At 42.3% G+C, this 17659-nt stretch overlaps 1 protein-coding gene across 9 annotated transcripts in view; it reads right to left on the bottom strand.

The window, feature by feature from the left end:
- Positions 1–17279, bottom strand: part of kcnq5b (potassium voltage-gated channel, KQT-like subfamily, member 5b) — a 68675-nt gene extending 51396 nt beyond the window's left edge. For 4 of the 9 annotated variants that reach the window (XM_078109001.1, XM_078109002.1, XM_078109003.1 and 1 more), the window contains exon 1: positions 16564–17039. In XM_078109001.1, the coding sequence (XP_077965127.1) occupies positions 16564–16892 (329 nt within the window). In that variant the 5' untranslated portion in view covers positions 16893–17039. Of the gene's footprint in view, positions 1–16306; positions 16468–16563 lie in introns of all 9 variants that reach the window. The other 5 variants (XM_078109006.1, XM_078109007.1, XM_040185687.2 and 2 more) reach the window with 3 other exon arrangements.
- Positions 17280–17659: the final 380 nt, after the last annotated feature.

Raw genomic sequence — 17659 nt, 5'->3', positions numbered from 1 at the left:
AGCATAAAAAAAGTGATTACCAATATTGTAAAAGTACAGAAATTAAGCACATAAATGTTTTTTATACTCTTAAGTGTTCGAGAAAATGCCTCCTCACTTGTCCTTTGAATTCACTGCCTGCATATTTCTGCCACAAGATTTGTATACAAGTATTCAGAAGTTCAACGCGACTTCACAATTTAACGGGGGGCGAGACTAAATCAACAAAAATATGCTACATAATCGACTGAGAAATAACCCTGATGCCTTGAGGCGGCGGTCGGACACAAGATTTGTGTTCAACCTAAAAGGATGTTTCCAGAGTCAGAGTGTCAAAGAGCAGGGGAGTGTCCTCTAACGTCTTCTTGTGTTACACTTTCCTGGTGGAAACAGGAAGCATTCCTTTATGAACCACTGTCTTGATTATCGTATTTAATCCTCCTTTACATAATGAATACTAGCTACTTAGTGGTGCAATGAATTCTCAAACTCACAGTTTGGATCACATGACAGATCAGCTCAAAAGGAGAGCAAATCTAACTTTTAAAGTCCCTGATTATGTTTTTTACTAATTGCCGATGATTGCCTTTTTGATCTGATATCAGTGCAAACCAACGAAAATTGAAAATGTAATTGTTTTACTTTGTTAACAGAAATTACTAGTTTTAATAATAGTATTATATAGTCTGATGAATCATTTATCTACTTTATATTTATATGAAAATATTTCCTTTAATAATTATGTTTATTTGAGTTAATCACTAAAACAATTTAGATTTTTATTTTACGAGATTACATGTGAACACATTTGCGCAATACTTATTCTTACCGAACAAAGACTAAACACATCATAATGTAACTGTCAGAACCGTGTAACGCGGATAAATAATGGACTGACAACTTTTACTTACTTAATCTATTTGATGATTCTATCATTTAAATGTGGGCTATCTGAGCCAGCCAGCAATTGTCACACTGGTTACTTTTTATCAACTGTCAACAGTTGGACACGTGCCAGTGTCTTTCTGCCCCTCTTTCGGAATGTAGACGCTCGTAAAATTATAAAGGTTTGGTCATAAAGCCTTTCAGGCCTTAACGCAGGTCGAATAGTTCAAAAATCAGGGTTGAGTGTCGAGATTGACCCTAATCTTTCCTCAAGTCGGTCCATATGGCATATGGTAAACTGAAAGCATTAAGTGACCTATAGACTCCAGAGGGAAGTCGATTACTACAGATTGTGTCTGACATTTCAGTTTCGTCATCCTTCCGTGGATCTCCACTACACCTGGTGTAGCTGTCCTGTTTCAGCTACCTGCCATACAATTAAATACCTTCCAGGAAGGCTGGTTTGAACAATAGTTTTTCAATCGTTTTATCCTCCGTGGTGAAGATCTCAATTTAAATGGGAGAAATACATTGCTCGCATTACAAATTAATCTACCAGGAATGTGCCTGTATTTTATTGCCCACAGCACCGGTGCTTTGCAGGGCGCCGTTATGTCTGCCTCACCACCTTCTAAAGGCGGCAGCTCCACTTTTCCGCTTTCTTTTCATTAATACACGATTAATACAGATTTCCAAATTGTAGAAAAAACAACCGCCACTCGCACCTTTGAGCGCATTTCACGATTGACCAGACGCTGCCCGACGCGTTTCCACAATTGTCTTCACACGATACGTCTAGTCAAGTGTGCTTCTACGAGCTGCACCAGCAGAGAGGACACAAGGATGCCACAGACATTGTCCATGCTGATAAATTAACAATGTGCAAAGTGAGCGAGAACTTGCAGCTGTTCAAATGGCCACTGAAGGCTGCTTTTTGAAGGCAATTCAACCCCCGAGACCAATGTCAAAATGCAGAACTTCACAGCAGAAATAAACCAAAATCGGCTTCCATCAGCATATTGGTGGTTTAATACCTTTCTCCTCCAGCCCGTGTTGTGTCAATGCCAAGTGAAATATTAGGGAGCAAAATAGTTGATTTCCAAAGACTGTGCTATGTACTGATGGGTGGGAATGGATGCATGACATGTCCTGTTTGTGTAGTGGCCAGAAGACTAGAAAGGCTCGACCCCCTTGACGATCCACTTCTTCCTCATCTCTAGAGTTACACTTCGTTGCCAAAATAGCGACAGCTGCAGCAGCACGCTTTGAGCTTCAAAGAGCTCTTCAAAAAAACCTCTGGGGGACGTTATGGAGACTACGTCCATATGTCACGCAGTAGACCAGTGGGCTTTAATATTATTATCTAATGAGACAATGCCGACGAAACAGGCCATGTCCCGGGTCTCAGTCCATAATGACAACATGGGCTATCAAGAAAACATACAATGAGTCTGCTGTGTTGTTATGTGTCTCAGGGCAATAGCAGCAGTGGAGCAGCCATTTGGGCCCTACGTTAATGATAATGTGGAGCAGATGCAAGTGGGGCCCAGCTGCGTGTTGGAGGCACGCACTGCAGGTGGACATGGTACCTCCTAACATTTACATTCATCATTCCCAGAGTGTGCTTTGTGTAAGATGGAAACCAAAGTGCAGCTATTATGTAGTCAAAACTAATTCAACATATCTATTAACTACAGTAGAACAATCAATGGCGGTGTTCAAGGATATATATGCTTCAAAATTCAAAATTTGTCTAAGAACCATTTCAAATCAATCGTGACATTTATGTTAAATGTATCTACAAATGTTAAATTACTTGACAGCGTATCCCACACTCCTCACTTTATGTTCATTATAATTGTTGTTTTAGTGAATCGTGCTGCCAAGGCTAATAAAATTGAAAGCAGGTGTTCTCCAAGACGAAAACCTTGTGACATTTGCCGTGGAACAATAACGTGGCTGTTGTCTGTAGAGGCTGCCATGTATACGTGTTTATTCAACACGCCCTCTGTGTGCCGGTTTAATTAGAGATCCAATAAGCAGGCAACTTTTAGCCCTGTTTATTGTACTTTATCATAGACATCGCCTTTTCTAGCTGTCACTGATGGGTCCAGTCGTAATGAGTCCCGCTTCGACATTTTCACCCCCATTATTTAACCAAACCGGAGTTCTGAAGAAACAGCAGACACCATAACGGCGTAAAATTTTACAACGGCAAATTAGTTATCCGTAGAAAAAAACCAAAACAAAACAAGCCTGGAGGTCTTAAATACATGCAAGAGGAAAACAGTGTGTAAAACAGTGGATTTAACAGCTCTTAGTGGTAGGTTTACTGCTCAAAATGCCCATGACAGAGAAGTCTTCTAGACGCTTGCCCACAAAGACGCGGTGCTTCAATGCTTGTAAACCCCTCCATAAGAACAGTGGGTGGGCCCAGTTAAAAGGGCTACAGTGAGAGTGTGTGATAGGGCAACGGGCATCATTAAGCTACATTGGGCTGAGCACGATATGATGCAATTTTTATTCATTAGTGGTCGGGGTCGGCGTTCAGCAGTCTGTGGTTAAGAGGGGTAAACAGCAGCTGTTCACGGGAGGGAAAGTTGTTCCGCCGCGGAAGGTTTATAACTGTGGACGGCGAGGAAAAATAGATCCTACAGGATCAGGAGCAGGTTAGAGCTCTTTTCATTAGATACAAAACTGCCTGACCTGACTAGATTTGAAATTGAAATTAGATTTTAAAAAGATATCAATACATTGAGTCCAGTGTAACGGAGTATTCAGTCTGAGACTGCTTGCAACCTGGAGGAGGACCAATCGATCAGCAAATAAACCTGCTTTTTCAGTCGATAGTTCATGAGCAGCGATCGCCGGTTCACATTCCTAATTCGGTTTTTGGTCGGCCACATTCACCGAGTTTGCCGCTGTATGACGGGCTTACGGACTCAACTCGAGGTCAACTCATTTCGGTTTAGTCGGTCTGGCAACAGAAATGCTGGACTTTGCTCTAAATGGCACTTTGTGTTCAGGGTTACCATTAAGAAAAGGTCGCTGCGTGAAGCCCTGCAGGGAAGACAAGGTAGGTGGTGGAAGCAGGCTGAGCAAAAGGCCTTTCAGGGTGAAGCAGCAGATGGCTGAGGAGGAGGCTGCTTGGCATGCATTAATGTTCATCCAGGTGCACAAAGAGAGGAAGAGACCGAAAGCAAGAGCAACACCGATGCATAAGCAGTGAGATCTGTTCAAAAGTCATTGTATTCTTCTATTCATGAGTAGCCAGGCAGAAGTCAAGATACAGGATTACAGTCTCAGGTTAAAAGAATATATTCATTATGACCGAGACACTCTCTAATTCTCGCGTGTTTAACAATAAAAAATATATATTCTCTTGTTAACCGTCCTCTCTGCTGTGTTTTTAATAATACTTTTTACTATGCTTTTATCATCAGGCATTATACATTTCAGTTTCATTTCAGTTTATAAATAAATACATTTACCAGTGCCAGAAAATCAACTTCTTGTTTTTTCAGACTTTTATAGAGTATAAAAATACTAAGAGCAAGACCTGCTTACAGCTGGGTAATTGTTAGAGACCATGTAGTGAGTATTAACTCATCGAATGCACACGACAACAAGACACTCAACTCAATTAGAAGAATAACAACAAAAAATTGATTTTGAGGGAAAGAATTGGGACAATGTGGGATTCAACATATGCCGGTTAGGTGTGATGTTTTTCTGTTTTCCACTGAGTGAAGGAATCATTTCATTTTCCCAAAGAGAAACAGCTATTCCCAAACCTGAATGCACCTTAAAGATAGTATGTTTTTTGTTCAGTAAACAGTAATCTATTTTTAAACGTTTTGTTTTACAATATAACTTGTCAGTAAATACACCTCTTGTGAATTTGGATGCTTTATGTGTCTTTAAAAAGGCTTTTGTTAACAAGTGGCTAGATGAGACAGCTAACACGCCTTTATAGCCCCGTCGCATATGCTCACGCCCCTTAAACAATGGGGAAGCTTGTTTATCGCCTAACATGAACTTCCACTCCCTCCGACTGCGCTCACGCTTCAAAAATAAGAAATGTGGTGTTTATTTGTCGTGCTGAACAAAAAACATGCAGTTTTATGCACAGAACACAAGTATCGTGAACTTGTGTTCATTACGTTCTATTTGTTGAGTTTATTCTCTGCAATAACCAAAAGTCGGATGGGAGTTTAATGGGAAACGCTCGGTGGCTTTTCTTTTTGAAGGAACCACTGTGATGAGAACATCCGAGGTTACTTGTGCATTTAAATAGTATTCGATAAGCATTAGTCTGATTGAAGTTATCCAATGGCAGAGAACTTTCATTTTCAGCATCAATATTGAATTGCTAAATGTTCAAAGGGCCTCAAAATGGTACCTTGTCATTTGTAATGACCAATTTCACGAACATTCTTCATAGATACGCTATGTTAAATGTGTACTTCATTTTATATTTCTCTACGCTAAACTTGTGTGAGACTGTATGATTTATACAGCATTGTATCGCTTGGTACGTTTATTGTTGGTTCTTTAACCAACTCGGTCTCTGTTGGTTCTTACACATAAAAGGAAACAGGTTTTGTTTGCCAGTTGTAATACAACCGTCAAACTAAATATTCATAAAACACACACACGCACACGACACAACACCCAATATAAAGAAATGGGATTTGACAGCTGGCAACCGTATTAACTGTAATGCAGAGAAATACTCTCGGTAGACATGCAGCTAGATTACAATAACTTATGACTCATAACTTGAGGATTTCAGTTTAAAGTGGGAATACATTAAAATGCCTGTGGTTTGGGGGTATATATAATGTACGCTACTTCTTAATCTTGACAGGAAATTGGCAGGAGCTGAGGGTGTGCTTAACATTTTTTATAACTTTAATATCCATTTTCCGCAAAGGAGAAAACGGACAAAGCACCAAGAGCTGCGGAGAACAGATCTGCAAGTACAAGTTATAAATAAAATCTCTCATTAAATATATTTAATTATCCTATAAAAAATAATAATGACATTTGTTTTTCCATCCCTGCAAACTGCCAAGAGGAAAAATTATGTTTTACAATCCTCACCAGCAAAGCCCATCTAGAATATAAGAAATATTTTTCCAAAAACCACAGTATATAGCCAAATCTAGAATGGAGCTTTAGTGGAGCAAGAGCAGAACTTAATTTCTGTGACAAGTCAGTCTGATGGAGATTTCAACAGAAAAACCCTTGGGATGGAATCAATGAACTATCAGTATAAAAAGCACATACTTTTAATTAGCAAATATAAGGATTTTGCTGAGAAAAGTGCTTCATCATAAGCTTCTCTATTCCCAACAAACCTTTACAAAGAACACAACAAGGCAATTTGTTCCTCTGTCAACACACTTCTTGAGCTTCTTCATCCATGATTTGTGATCAAGCTACTGTACGCCATGCTAATCTTTTCTCTCTGCAGTCAAGCTAGTCTATTAAAGGCCTGGGGGGGTAATATGACCTATGCAATGCAGTCATTTCAGCCACTCTGTAATTCCAACAAGCAGCTGTTCTGTCTTCCCGCTCAGCTTGATTCCCAAAATCTAACACCGGCTACTCTTTCCCCTCCCGACACACGGGCTCCTATGCTGTGGGGTCAAGCTTATTTTACAAAGACAAACACTTATCACTTTGTCGAGCTGCAGGCAGACATGACTTGGCAGACGAATGCAACGGGCAGCAGCTCAAAATCGATTTAACAGATTTATGTCGGGTGGTCTCTGACATTCAAGCTGCTGTCTGGGATTCCTCATGAATTAGGGCCTGGATACGAGGTTTCTGCGCAGACAGTTTTTAACAAAGTCAACATCGGTAAATCTGGATTTAAAGAGAACACGGTTTGACCCCAGCTTTCAGAACATCAAGTACGGCAGAGCTGAGAAAGGGTGCTGTCTGGATAACGGCCTTCTCAAACTTCACTTATGAATCCCAGAGCTGCAGACTTCAATGGATTCTTGATCGATTATTTTAAAATCAAAGAGTAGTTTGACATTCTGGGAAATTCACTCCTTGCCAAGAAGTAGGTTAATACCATTGTCATAATTGTCCAAAATATACAAAATGTAGTAAGTTAAGCTTTCCGCATAGACTACTCCAATGATTTATTTTGTGTTCACGAGAAGACATTCAGAGGATGTATGGCCCTATTTTTTGAGAAGTTGCCAGAACAAAATTGCTGGCCATCAAAAATCTCAAAATGGCAGACCAAGTTAGCAAAGGAAATGTTAAATAATTAGCAGGCTGAGGCTCATGTCAACGCTCCTGTTTTCCTGTGTTTGTAAAAATCATCCTCATTATTTCAGGGACCTTCTTCTCTTCTGCCTTTTTGATTATTTTTGCCTTTGCTGAGGCCCCTATGACATCGGCCAAGATAAACGAATTGCCATTCTAACATTAGCTAATATTTGTGTTTGCGATTAATACCACACGAGAGTTTAGGTCCTTTTACAAAAGATGCTGGTATCATATGCGCTCATCACACATTCAAATATAACGTACACACGATGGCATTGCGAAAGGCACAGTGGATGCAGCTGCAGGAGTTGACATAACTGAAGTAAACACACACACACACACACACACACACACACACACACAGACAGACAGAGTGCCACAGGCCTTGAGAAGAGTTTTAAAAAGTGGTGGCACACGAAGACTTCTTTGTGTCAGCAGCATGTGCAGTCCTTTAGCCCCCAACCCCCCCTCCTGCAATAAAAACAGACACGCACACAACAACTGTGTCTGGATGACAGGAGACTTCGCCTGAGGCGACCTCGGGGCCAAACTCACCACTAACACGCTCTGACAAGTGAGCTACAAGGAAGTGCTAACAGAAACATTGGATTGCTAAAATGACCCCGGCGCTCATCCATACCTCCGCACTTTGACCTCAGTCCTGTAAACACGGACGACCATTTTCATGGACAATGTTTGCCTCATTTTTAGACAATGAATTTAATTCGCCGGGTCGTGTGTGTGTGTGTGTGTGAGCACAGCAAAGTGAAAAAAATTGGTGTCGGCCAGAAAAATATGGCTTCCTCTTAAAGAATTCAGTCTCAGGTTGATTTGACCGCTGACGCTTGTGAGCGCGGTCTACAAAAACCTGAACCGAAGGGAACCTGGGATGTGGCAAAAATCATAGAGCATCGCAAAATGACTCGAAACCCGACTTCCCTGCATTAGCCGAGGATCTCGACAAACACATACTGCCTTATCCAAGCTGGCTGTTAGTCTTGGAGTTGAGTTTCACTGATGTTCCAACACTGAGCTTTTTATGTTCCCAAACAGATGGGCTGTGTATAGGCTCACTGCTACATTGCGCGACGGGAATATATTGATATTTATTTATTTTTCTGTATGTCTGAGCTTCAGAATGAAGACAGGGACTACAGGAGGAGTAAAGTGAGGAGATGGAAATAAAGGCCTGAAAGCTGTGTTTGTATTTGCAGAAGGGGCTAGAAGGGGGGACGGTAGAAGCCAACCCATTACAGGTTTTTTTTATCATACATACAGTTGTACAAACAAGCCTTGTAGGTTTACATACATTGCACTTGCATGGACCAACATACAAAGAGGCTATTCCGTTGTCAAACAACAAATTCTATTGGGCATTCGGGTTAAAAGTCAATATTGTGAGGCTGACCAAGAAATGCATAGAAGAACTTCTGTAATGCAAAAGGAAACAGGGAGGAAAAACAGCATCACAGGTGGACATTTAAATTGTCTTCATGTTGCTTTTTATTCTGTTTCCCTATTGGTCTGCCTCCATTTTTCCTTTACGTTTCTTATTTTTGCTTCTTCCTAGCTTGGAGACACAAATCACAGAACACAATGTGACATAATAGGAAAATCTACCTTTGCTGCATGCCGGGCTTCACTGGGACACTTAAGGGCACTGAACCGTCATTAATGTCATCAAGTTTGTTTTACTATGTCATGAACAAACGTCTATTGCATCCAGCTGTGGCGGTGGCCCTGTGGGTAAGACATGGAGGTCAGAGAGCCTCTGGCGGGTCACCAACTACAGAACAGTCTTACCAGGCTTGTGCCAAACCGAGTGCCCTGAAGCCTGAATCCGCATGATGTTCTGCCATGCCACCCCCCCTCCAAACCCCATCCCAGTCAGAGCCAATACTCAGCATCTATGCTCTCCCTGACTGTGTGTGTGTAGATGGCGGTAAATCCTTTGTCCTTGCATAGAAGCCCCCAAACACACACATTATGACTACTGTAGCGAGCAGCCTACGTCACACTTGGACCAGCCACAGTGGTGCTATTTTTGGACCAAGCTGGTACTGTGGGCCGTGGGGATGTCAGCTGCAGTATCAGTTCAAAGTGTGGTCTTCACATGTGTTTGATTGAGTTGTATTCTGTGCGAAATAAGCTATCCTGGAGGAGAACTCAAACTCAGTTACGGAAAGTTAGTGTTTCAGTCATCTTCTATATCACTTACCCTCGGAGCATCACGGGATTGGGGGCGTGGGTCGGGGGTGTGGGAGGTTCAACCCTGGACGTTCTTGCTGTGAGGCGACAGCAATAACCGCCCAACCACAGTGAAATCCAGAAAAACATGTGATGTTGAATAAAAACAACGGAAGACCTGCATCAAGTATCCGATTAGGAGTCTGTGGGTAGCTGTGTTACTCCCATGACAGGACCATAGGCCCATGAACACTAAACTGCATATCTAAATATAGTATTGCAGGGGTGGCTAGGGAATGGCTTGTATCAGCCATGATGGACTAGATGCCACTGTGAAAGAGCAGCGACGGCATATGACAGACATGCACACAAAGACAGGGCCACTCTCCCATTTATTTAATACATTTCTTATTGACAACACACACAATAGACATCTATTTTTTTGTTACGGTGGAGGTATCAATTGCCATTGTAAGATGGAAACTTTTTCTTAGACAAGAAAATATATCAGGAGGCTGGCTGGTTGCGTCGGTGTGAGTTTTACTTGAGGCTCTGCTGAAGCACCTCAGCAGCCATCAGATAAACTCAAGTTACTGGGCCGCAATCTGCCTGCGTAACACTCCATATCTGATGAACTATTACACTCCAAATTAGTCAAGCGGCCTAAGTCCCTCCGTATCTCTTGCCTTGAGGCATGCATCTGCCAGCACATTTGTGATTTAAGTCCCAGAAACAAGGCAAGACTAAAAAGATGACAGAAATAGACTCCGGAGAGAGGTTGGAGCGCACATTTTGCTACTCTCTTTCTTCCAGAGAAGGGCTTCTGCCACGGCGCTCACGACGGTGCCGTGATGGCGGAAATGCAAACGAGCAGCACTGTCTGCACAGCCCACAGGGGGAGAGCGAAGAAGGGACAATGAAAGCGAAGAGACGATAAAGACTGCGGAGATGTTTGTTAAACACCACTCACAGCTGATGGTGTGGGTCCTTCTGATTTAATGCATCTACGGGCTTTTCTTGGGAGAGGAAAGACTCGCCGAGGAAACTGGTAGGATTAACAAGAAATACCTGGAGGAGGCAGAAGAGTAAATATGACCTAATAGAGAAAAGAGAGGTAATGAGGTGAAATGGTGTGATTGGATGAGAGAAGATGACTCACTGAGTGCTTTTTCAAATGACTCGCTGGGAAAACCCGCCACAAAACCCTCATATTAGGTAGTGAGACTTAAATGGCAGCCAGGTGGATAAAAACATGAGCTTTGATTTAAGGCAGGGAGAACGCCGCAGCCAGTTACTGGTTGGCCATGGCACCTGTTGGAAACAAAAATGAGTGTACAGGTCTGTCAGGTAGGCATGCAGGATACCCTGTACCAACCAGGGCATTGTTCTTTGGGTTTACAGAGAGGACGTCTCTGAAAGCCGAGCACGGGGAACTCCCTCTGAGTAAACGCCAGCCTGAAATATGAGACCTGAGGCCGTCGATCTCAGTAAGCAGTCTGATTGAATTCAAATTTGCAAAGGGATTTGCAAATATACATAAATCCATCCATATGGATTCACTACTTAATCATCCAGTAGTGATTAAAACTGATCAGTCAGTTTTAATCACTACTGTCATGATGGGATTTGAATTTGTTCATCTTCCGAATAATGAAACTAATTACAAAGTAGAAGACCTGCTTTCTTGTTTTTTATTGAGCTGAAGAGTAAGTAAGCAACCAGTAGTAACAGCGTTAGAGGTGCAGAATTTCCTCTGCACAAACTGATCCTACTGAAATGTCTTGACTGTGTATCCAAAGCTTAATGTTTCTTATTGCTCTGTGCCATTGGGCACTATTGTTGTCCAAAACTAATGGAAACACATCGACGATTCTGTTGATGAGAATGGCGTCTTCCTTTATTACAATGACTCCCATAAACATCATCCCGCTGCCGGAAATTGATATTATTCCACAGCTGGAAATAAATGTACTATTTAATTATTTATTTATTTTTTATCTAAAGCCCATTTGTTTTAGGAAATTACTGAGGAAATTTATTTTTTATTTAGTCAGATGATACATCTTCTACAAAAGAGAAAAAATCTGCACCCAAGAGTCAGGTTTTACTTGCCTGAGATATTTACGACAATCAAACATGGTGCTGGCTTCATATCCTACTGTGGAAACCAATTGAAATGCAGAAACTCAATTTCCAAAAATCATGTTACTCAGGAATTCAGTAATATAAAATATATATCACAGCTAAGCGAATGAAATATTGAAACCACAATAATATAATTCATGCTTATAACAAATTTTGACAGTTAATGCACACACAATAGAAAGCAATTACATTAAACGGACAAATCCTGTCCTACCACATCTGAATCAAATTTCCCCTTCCTCTTATCAAGCCGCCATTGAAGAATTTACACCACAGCCGAATGCCACGACCATCTTGACACCGCCTCTGCTCGTCGCCCTTTCACTGACACAGCGTCAAGAAACACCGCCATCTGGACAAAGACATCACGCATTGCTTTATGTCTCCAATGTGCTGATCAAACCAGCCTGTACATGTACGGATATAAACTCTCACTGTTCATATGAGGCACTTTTCTTTTCTTTGGATCACACTCTCAAAAAGCAGAAGTGGGCCTCGACTGTGTGTCGACACAAAAGGTCCTTATGTTTCACACAGGTCAAGTCCACCGCTACATTTATGGAAAATAGGCATATATATATGCCTATATGCCTATATATAGAGAGAGAGAGACGCCAGCACCTACAGAGAAGGGCATGTTTCTCACAGAGATAATGAAAACTGGGTTTACAGGGAAACATATTTTGTAAGTGACAGAATGTCAATGGCTTGATCATAAACGACGGGTCAAAATATAATACATCAAATTAATGAGATTCTGAGCAGCGTAATTAGTCACTTGGATGTCTTCTGAACACTTTGTTTCCGCTGGCCTCGACTACCCAACAATGTCTTCCAAACAGCTATTAAATAGGATCTATGTTATAAATATTTAACAGGTGAGGGCAGCGAGTTCATGTCAACGCTCAGGTTAGTTCAGCGTGCCAGTTCAGAAACCTAAGGTGAAGGAACCACCCCCCCCCCCAAACATACTTGCAAGGATAAGAGCTTGTTAATCCAGAGGTGAGATGAATGGCAGCCCTGTGTGTGTGTGTGTGTGTGTGTGTGTGTGTGTGTGTGTGTGTGCGTGTGTGTGTGTGTGTGTGTGTGTGTGTGTGTGTGTGTGTGTGCAGGCAGGAAGCAAGGCAGGCTGGGACTCCAGGCACAACTCAACTCTGCACAAAGACCGGCTCAGTACAGCCGCTGTCACACATTGGGAAAGGATACAAAAGTGTACGTTTGCCAGAGCAATACAGTATACGGGGAAATGCAACAGCACAGCCGATACAGTGCACATGTGTGCATATTGTAAGTCGCTTTGGATAAAAGCGGCAGCAAAATGACATATAATGTAAAGATGTTTACATTCAGTCAGCAATCACTGCTTAGAATAAAGTTGGCGATGGCGCAGCGGTAAATCGGTAGATATGCCAGCATTTCCTGTATTTTAAAAAAAACTATGCCGAAGTTGACCCTGTTGCTGAGAAGCTTCTTTTTGGAACAATTTTCATTTTCCCTGGAGGCATTGGTGTCACTAAAGGCCAAAACAGTTCAAGGTGAAATATCTCTTTGAGCATCAAAGGCAGTGAGGATGTGCTTTTTGGGCACGTCAGACAGAGGATAACTGGGTGCTGCCAGGGCAACCTTGCAAGCGTATTTGCTTCCTCTGACCCGTGTGTTGTCTGAGCCAATGTGTAGGCAGATAAGGAAGGAAAATAACTTTTATTTATTTATTTATTTATTTATTACTGAAAGCACTGGATGGTGAAATTGAACTTGTGTGAGTTATTCAAACGGCGCTTTAACTGTTCAGGCAGAACCGCTTGACCAAATTAGTATCAATCAAACAATCTTTGTGAGAAAGAAATGACAATGAAGCATTTTGACCACAGAATCTTTGATTAAATGATTTGATGAGATAGAGTTATAAAAAAGGAGGCAGGACAAGGAGGTATAAACTAGGATTACATTTGAGGATTATCAAATGTGTCTGGCCATAAACTTGTTTTATACTAATGTCCCTAGACAATGATATATTGATGATGATGATGATGATGTTGGCACATAATGTACGAGCTCTGCATCAAAAGTTATGTACCAGCATGTGAACATCAATTATCAGCTGATAAATGCCTTCCATATGACGTGTTTTGGAATAAACTCCACCCATATTAATGAGAATAAGAATATATTTTACTTCAACAAAAACCTTTGCACAACGCATACACATGCAAGAACAATGGACGATTAATAGTTTACATATGGATTTAATTAATAGTTTAAAGCTGCAGTAATTGTTCTTTTAGCCACTTGGGGGCAAAGATGCAAACAGAACACAAACATTATCATCGCTAAAGTTAATACAAATGAGTTTGTGAAAGCTTGATTAGCGGCCTCGACTACAACTTTACAGTTTTGGTCTACTACCTTAACAGCTGTCAGAATGACGGTAGTAGTTTTTCTTGTCATATTTTAAAATGTGTCATTTATACACTGTTTATGGGAGGCAGAAAATCCTTGAATAATGATCAAAAAAGTTCCCATAATGATCAAAGGGTATTATTTTCAAACTCCCCATATGTAATTGGTCTGGGATTAGTCATTCAGGGATTTCCCGTATCAGGAAAGGCTTCTTTCAAAAGCTGACAGGTCAACCTAAAGGCAGCCACCTTCCCAGGGAGCGCATCTTTTTTGTATTAGTAGGTTTTTCATCAGTTTTTAAGAGGACTCCAAAACCAAACGTCCCTTTGGGCACTGAAGAGATACGGCTTGCTCTGTAGGCTATGGTTACTTTTCTGAATTCCTGTCAATTTCAAATAGTTACTTCCTTTTTGCAAACTTGTAACTCTAAACAGCAGTTATTAAGTGTCCCATTAACATAAATTTAGTTCAAAGACACATTGATGAATTTGAGATTTTCCGTAGCAATCAATTGAAACTACAGCTAGCTTCATCGTCGACTGGTCGTGGATATTATCGTGTTGTGTAGCTGCAAACAATGACTGTGCGGATCTCAGCGGCAACAATTGTCCCATCAGCAGACCAGTAAACCTTTCAAGGCCACTGACCACAGCGTGCATTCATTTGAGGAGAGAGACCAAAGGCCTGAGCGGGAGTTCAGTGCCTCCATTTCCCAGCTCATGCTTGTTGCAACAGGAATGGAAGTTAAATCCTTCACCAAGTTGCCAGTCACCCGGCCGTGCGTTCCTAACGTTCATGAGCGTTCGTGAGCGTTCATGTGAAGAGGAACCGAGTCTAAGGACGCTTGTGGGTGTGCGTGACTCAACCCTTTCATAAGATATGTAAATTAGCATTTTTGACTCAGCAGAGTTGTGGACCACATTGGAGCTCCAATGGTGTCGCTTTTAAATGATGGCCCTATTAGAGAGCATAAGGGAGGTCATCATTTGACCGGTTGATCCTCTTGGTGCTCATTAACATCACTGCGAAACCTCTTTGAGCACCAAATCTCGACATCCCTCATAAAAGAGACTGAATTGATGTCTAAAACACTTTCACAATCCAATAAATGTCATCCTTCTGTGCAAAGAATTATAATGCAACAGTTAATATAAGGGAGCGGCGACAGATTATTGTTAACAGCTAGGACATTGTGCAAAGAATATATCAAAGAAATCCTCATATACAATGATTGGGTTTCCAAATGTAGCCTAACAGCTCCAGTTAAAGCAAAGGTTGCACATCACGCACATCACGGATGTTGGGATTCAAGACACTGATTGGCAGGAGATAAGAGTTGCCTTAGTTGAAGCAAATCCGTTAATTTAGCCCAGTTCCTGTGGAAAACTGGGCTGTTGGGAGAGACGTGTTGAAGGCGAATGCTTTTGAGATGGGTAAATATAGAGGCGGAGAGATTTAAGGATGCCATTGCAGCTGCATTGCTCTTTCATGCCTTTGACTTGTATGTAACGCGCCATTAAGGAGACATTGAGTCGGACAGTCAATTGTCCAAATGTGTATTTTGAATGAAGAAATAAATAAACATATTGTCCCACTCAGAAAAATGGTTTTGAATTAAAAAGATTTAGAATCCTGATTGTTTAATGCCTGTGGGAGTAAACAGTTAAGGGAATTATGCTATTATGTTTTCCAATTAGCTCGCCAGTGGACGCACTGTAGTTAATAGTCCTCACATCCCTAACTTTCTAGGATACTTCCCCTTTTCACTATTCATTTTTGTTTTGCCACCTCGTCTACAGTCTGAAACTGCCTGCAAAGTGCTGCGGATTTTAAACAGCGGCAAAGGATAATTGCAGTGGCACACATATCATTCACACTTAGTGGTGTCCATTTGATATACAAGCCGCTTCTTCAAGGATGCTCTAAATAACAAGTCACGAGTTTCATGAGCTGCATGGACAAAGAGCAATAGCTCAAGCAGCGCACCATCAACCTCTTCCCTTTCCAACCCCTCCCCCTGGTGCACAGAAACAGACAGAACCTATAGCCACCCCCACACCAAAAAGATGGTGCTTTCGTCTTCAGTGGCCATGTGTTTCAACTTCCTTCTTCTCAGAGACACATGATGAAACAAAAAAACAAGTTGCACAAGGGAAATCCAATAGGCTACAAGTGGCTCGGAAGCCGAGAACGATGGAGAGGTGTTCATTGTGAAACCTTTATGTATGTCCATATATATCTCCATATATATTTAATTAGATTTAACTAAGACTTCTGTCATCAAAGAAAATAATGCATAGTTAGGATCTCTTTGTATCACTGCATATGGATTTCGATGTGCTTTTTTTTGTCAGACGACAGAGAGCCAGGAAACGACAGAGAGCCAGTCTGTAATGTTTAAAGATGAGCTCGGTCTTACCGTCCTATCACGTGTCGCATGTCGGCCATCATCTCGGCGACTAAAGTGACAAAGTGATGTGTAAAACCAGATTCGCGGAGCTGATCTGTTGCTGTTGGACGAAGCCAGGTGCCATTCGGCATTCATGCAATTTGCAGTGTTTTCTGTGCGAAAAGGTTTTCCTGCAGAGTTTAGTGGAACAACATCAACAGGTGTGCAACGGCACCGCTTTTAACAACAGACTTTAGGCTACACGTGAATGACGGAAATAGACTTACACAAAGGCATGGTAGATGAACGCCCAGGCTCTCGGTCTCTCCAGCACGTTGTACAGGCAGTTCTGGAGCCGCCGGTAGTGCACGTTTCTCCGGCCGCTCTGCGCGCTGTATATGAGCGGCTTCCCCAGGAGGCTCAGCCGGGCCCCCTGCTTCCCCCTCAGGCTCTCCGACCCGGCACCACCTGCTGACAGCAAACCGTCTCCCGCGTTGTTCATCATCTTCCTTCCGTACTCGACATCTCTCATGCCGCAGCCTTCGGTTCGGTGCCCCGGCGACGTCCTCATCCAGAGCCCGGTGGCGCCTTCGTCTCCGCTGTGGTTGCGGGGCATGGCATCGCCGGAGTGGGCATCAAGTGCGCGGAGGTCTTCACCAGCATGCGCGTGGTGGGAGCGGCGCCCCGGACTGAACAGTGCCTTAAACGCGTGAGACGCAGTCTAATAGTCGCTGGCTGAGTGAGCTGCTTTACCGTCACACTTTGACCGCCCTCTTTCCTCTCGCATCTGGAGCCATTAACACCAATGCGCGCGTAACGGTATCCACGCGCCTTTGCGGCGTGCGCCAGTGTTACAAAATGTGTCCGTTGGAGCTGGAGGGTAGATTATTTTTTCGGGGGGGGGGGGTGCAGCTCCGTTTCCAGTGCCGCCTGTTGCTTTAGTGCACAGCTGCGCGTCCACGCCAGATGATTGTCAGCGCGTAGCATAGATAAAGAGCTGGATTTGTATCTCACCCCCACATTGCTTAATAATAAAGCTTTCACAAACCCCACAGAGTTTTGGTCAGTGTTGATCAAGACAAATGGTAAACCATCGTTCCGTGTGCGGCGGCCTATTTCATTTCCCGAAAAAAGTTCCAAATTACACCACGTTGTGGTGATTTTCCATTTGGTCGGCAGAACCAACGACCGCTCACTTAACACCTGCAGAAAACATTACGCAGTAGCCAATTCACTTGTGTAAAAAACATGTTGTAATACGCGTTGTGCAACCTTCGCTTTCATCAAGGCCTCGTTATTTTAAGGCTGCTGTCGTTAACAGCTGCATGATTGAGATACACATTTCTGATGTCTTATGATTCACATGTGAATCATTTATGATAT

The sequence above is a fragment of the Gasterosteus aculeatus genome, chromosome 9, assembly GCF_964276395.1.
Source record: "Gasterosteus aculeatus chromosome 9, fGasAcu3.hap1.1, whole genome shotgun sequence".
Lineage (NCBI taxonomy): Eukaryota > Metazoa > Chordata > Actinopteri > Perciformes > Gasterosteidae > Gasterosteus > Gasterosteus aculeatus.
The sequence above is the reverse complement of the archived record's forward strand: the minus strand, read 5'-3'. Positions and strand labels throughout refer to the sequence as shown.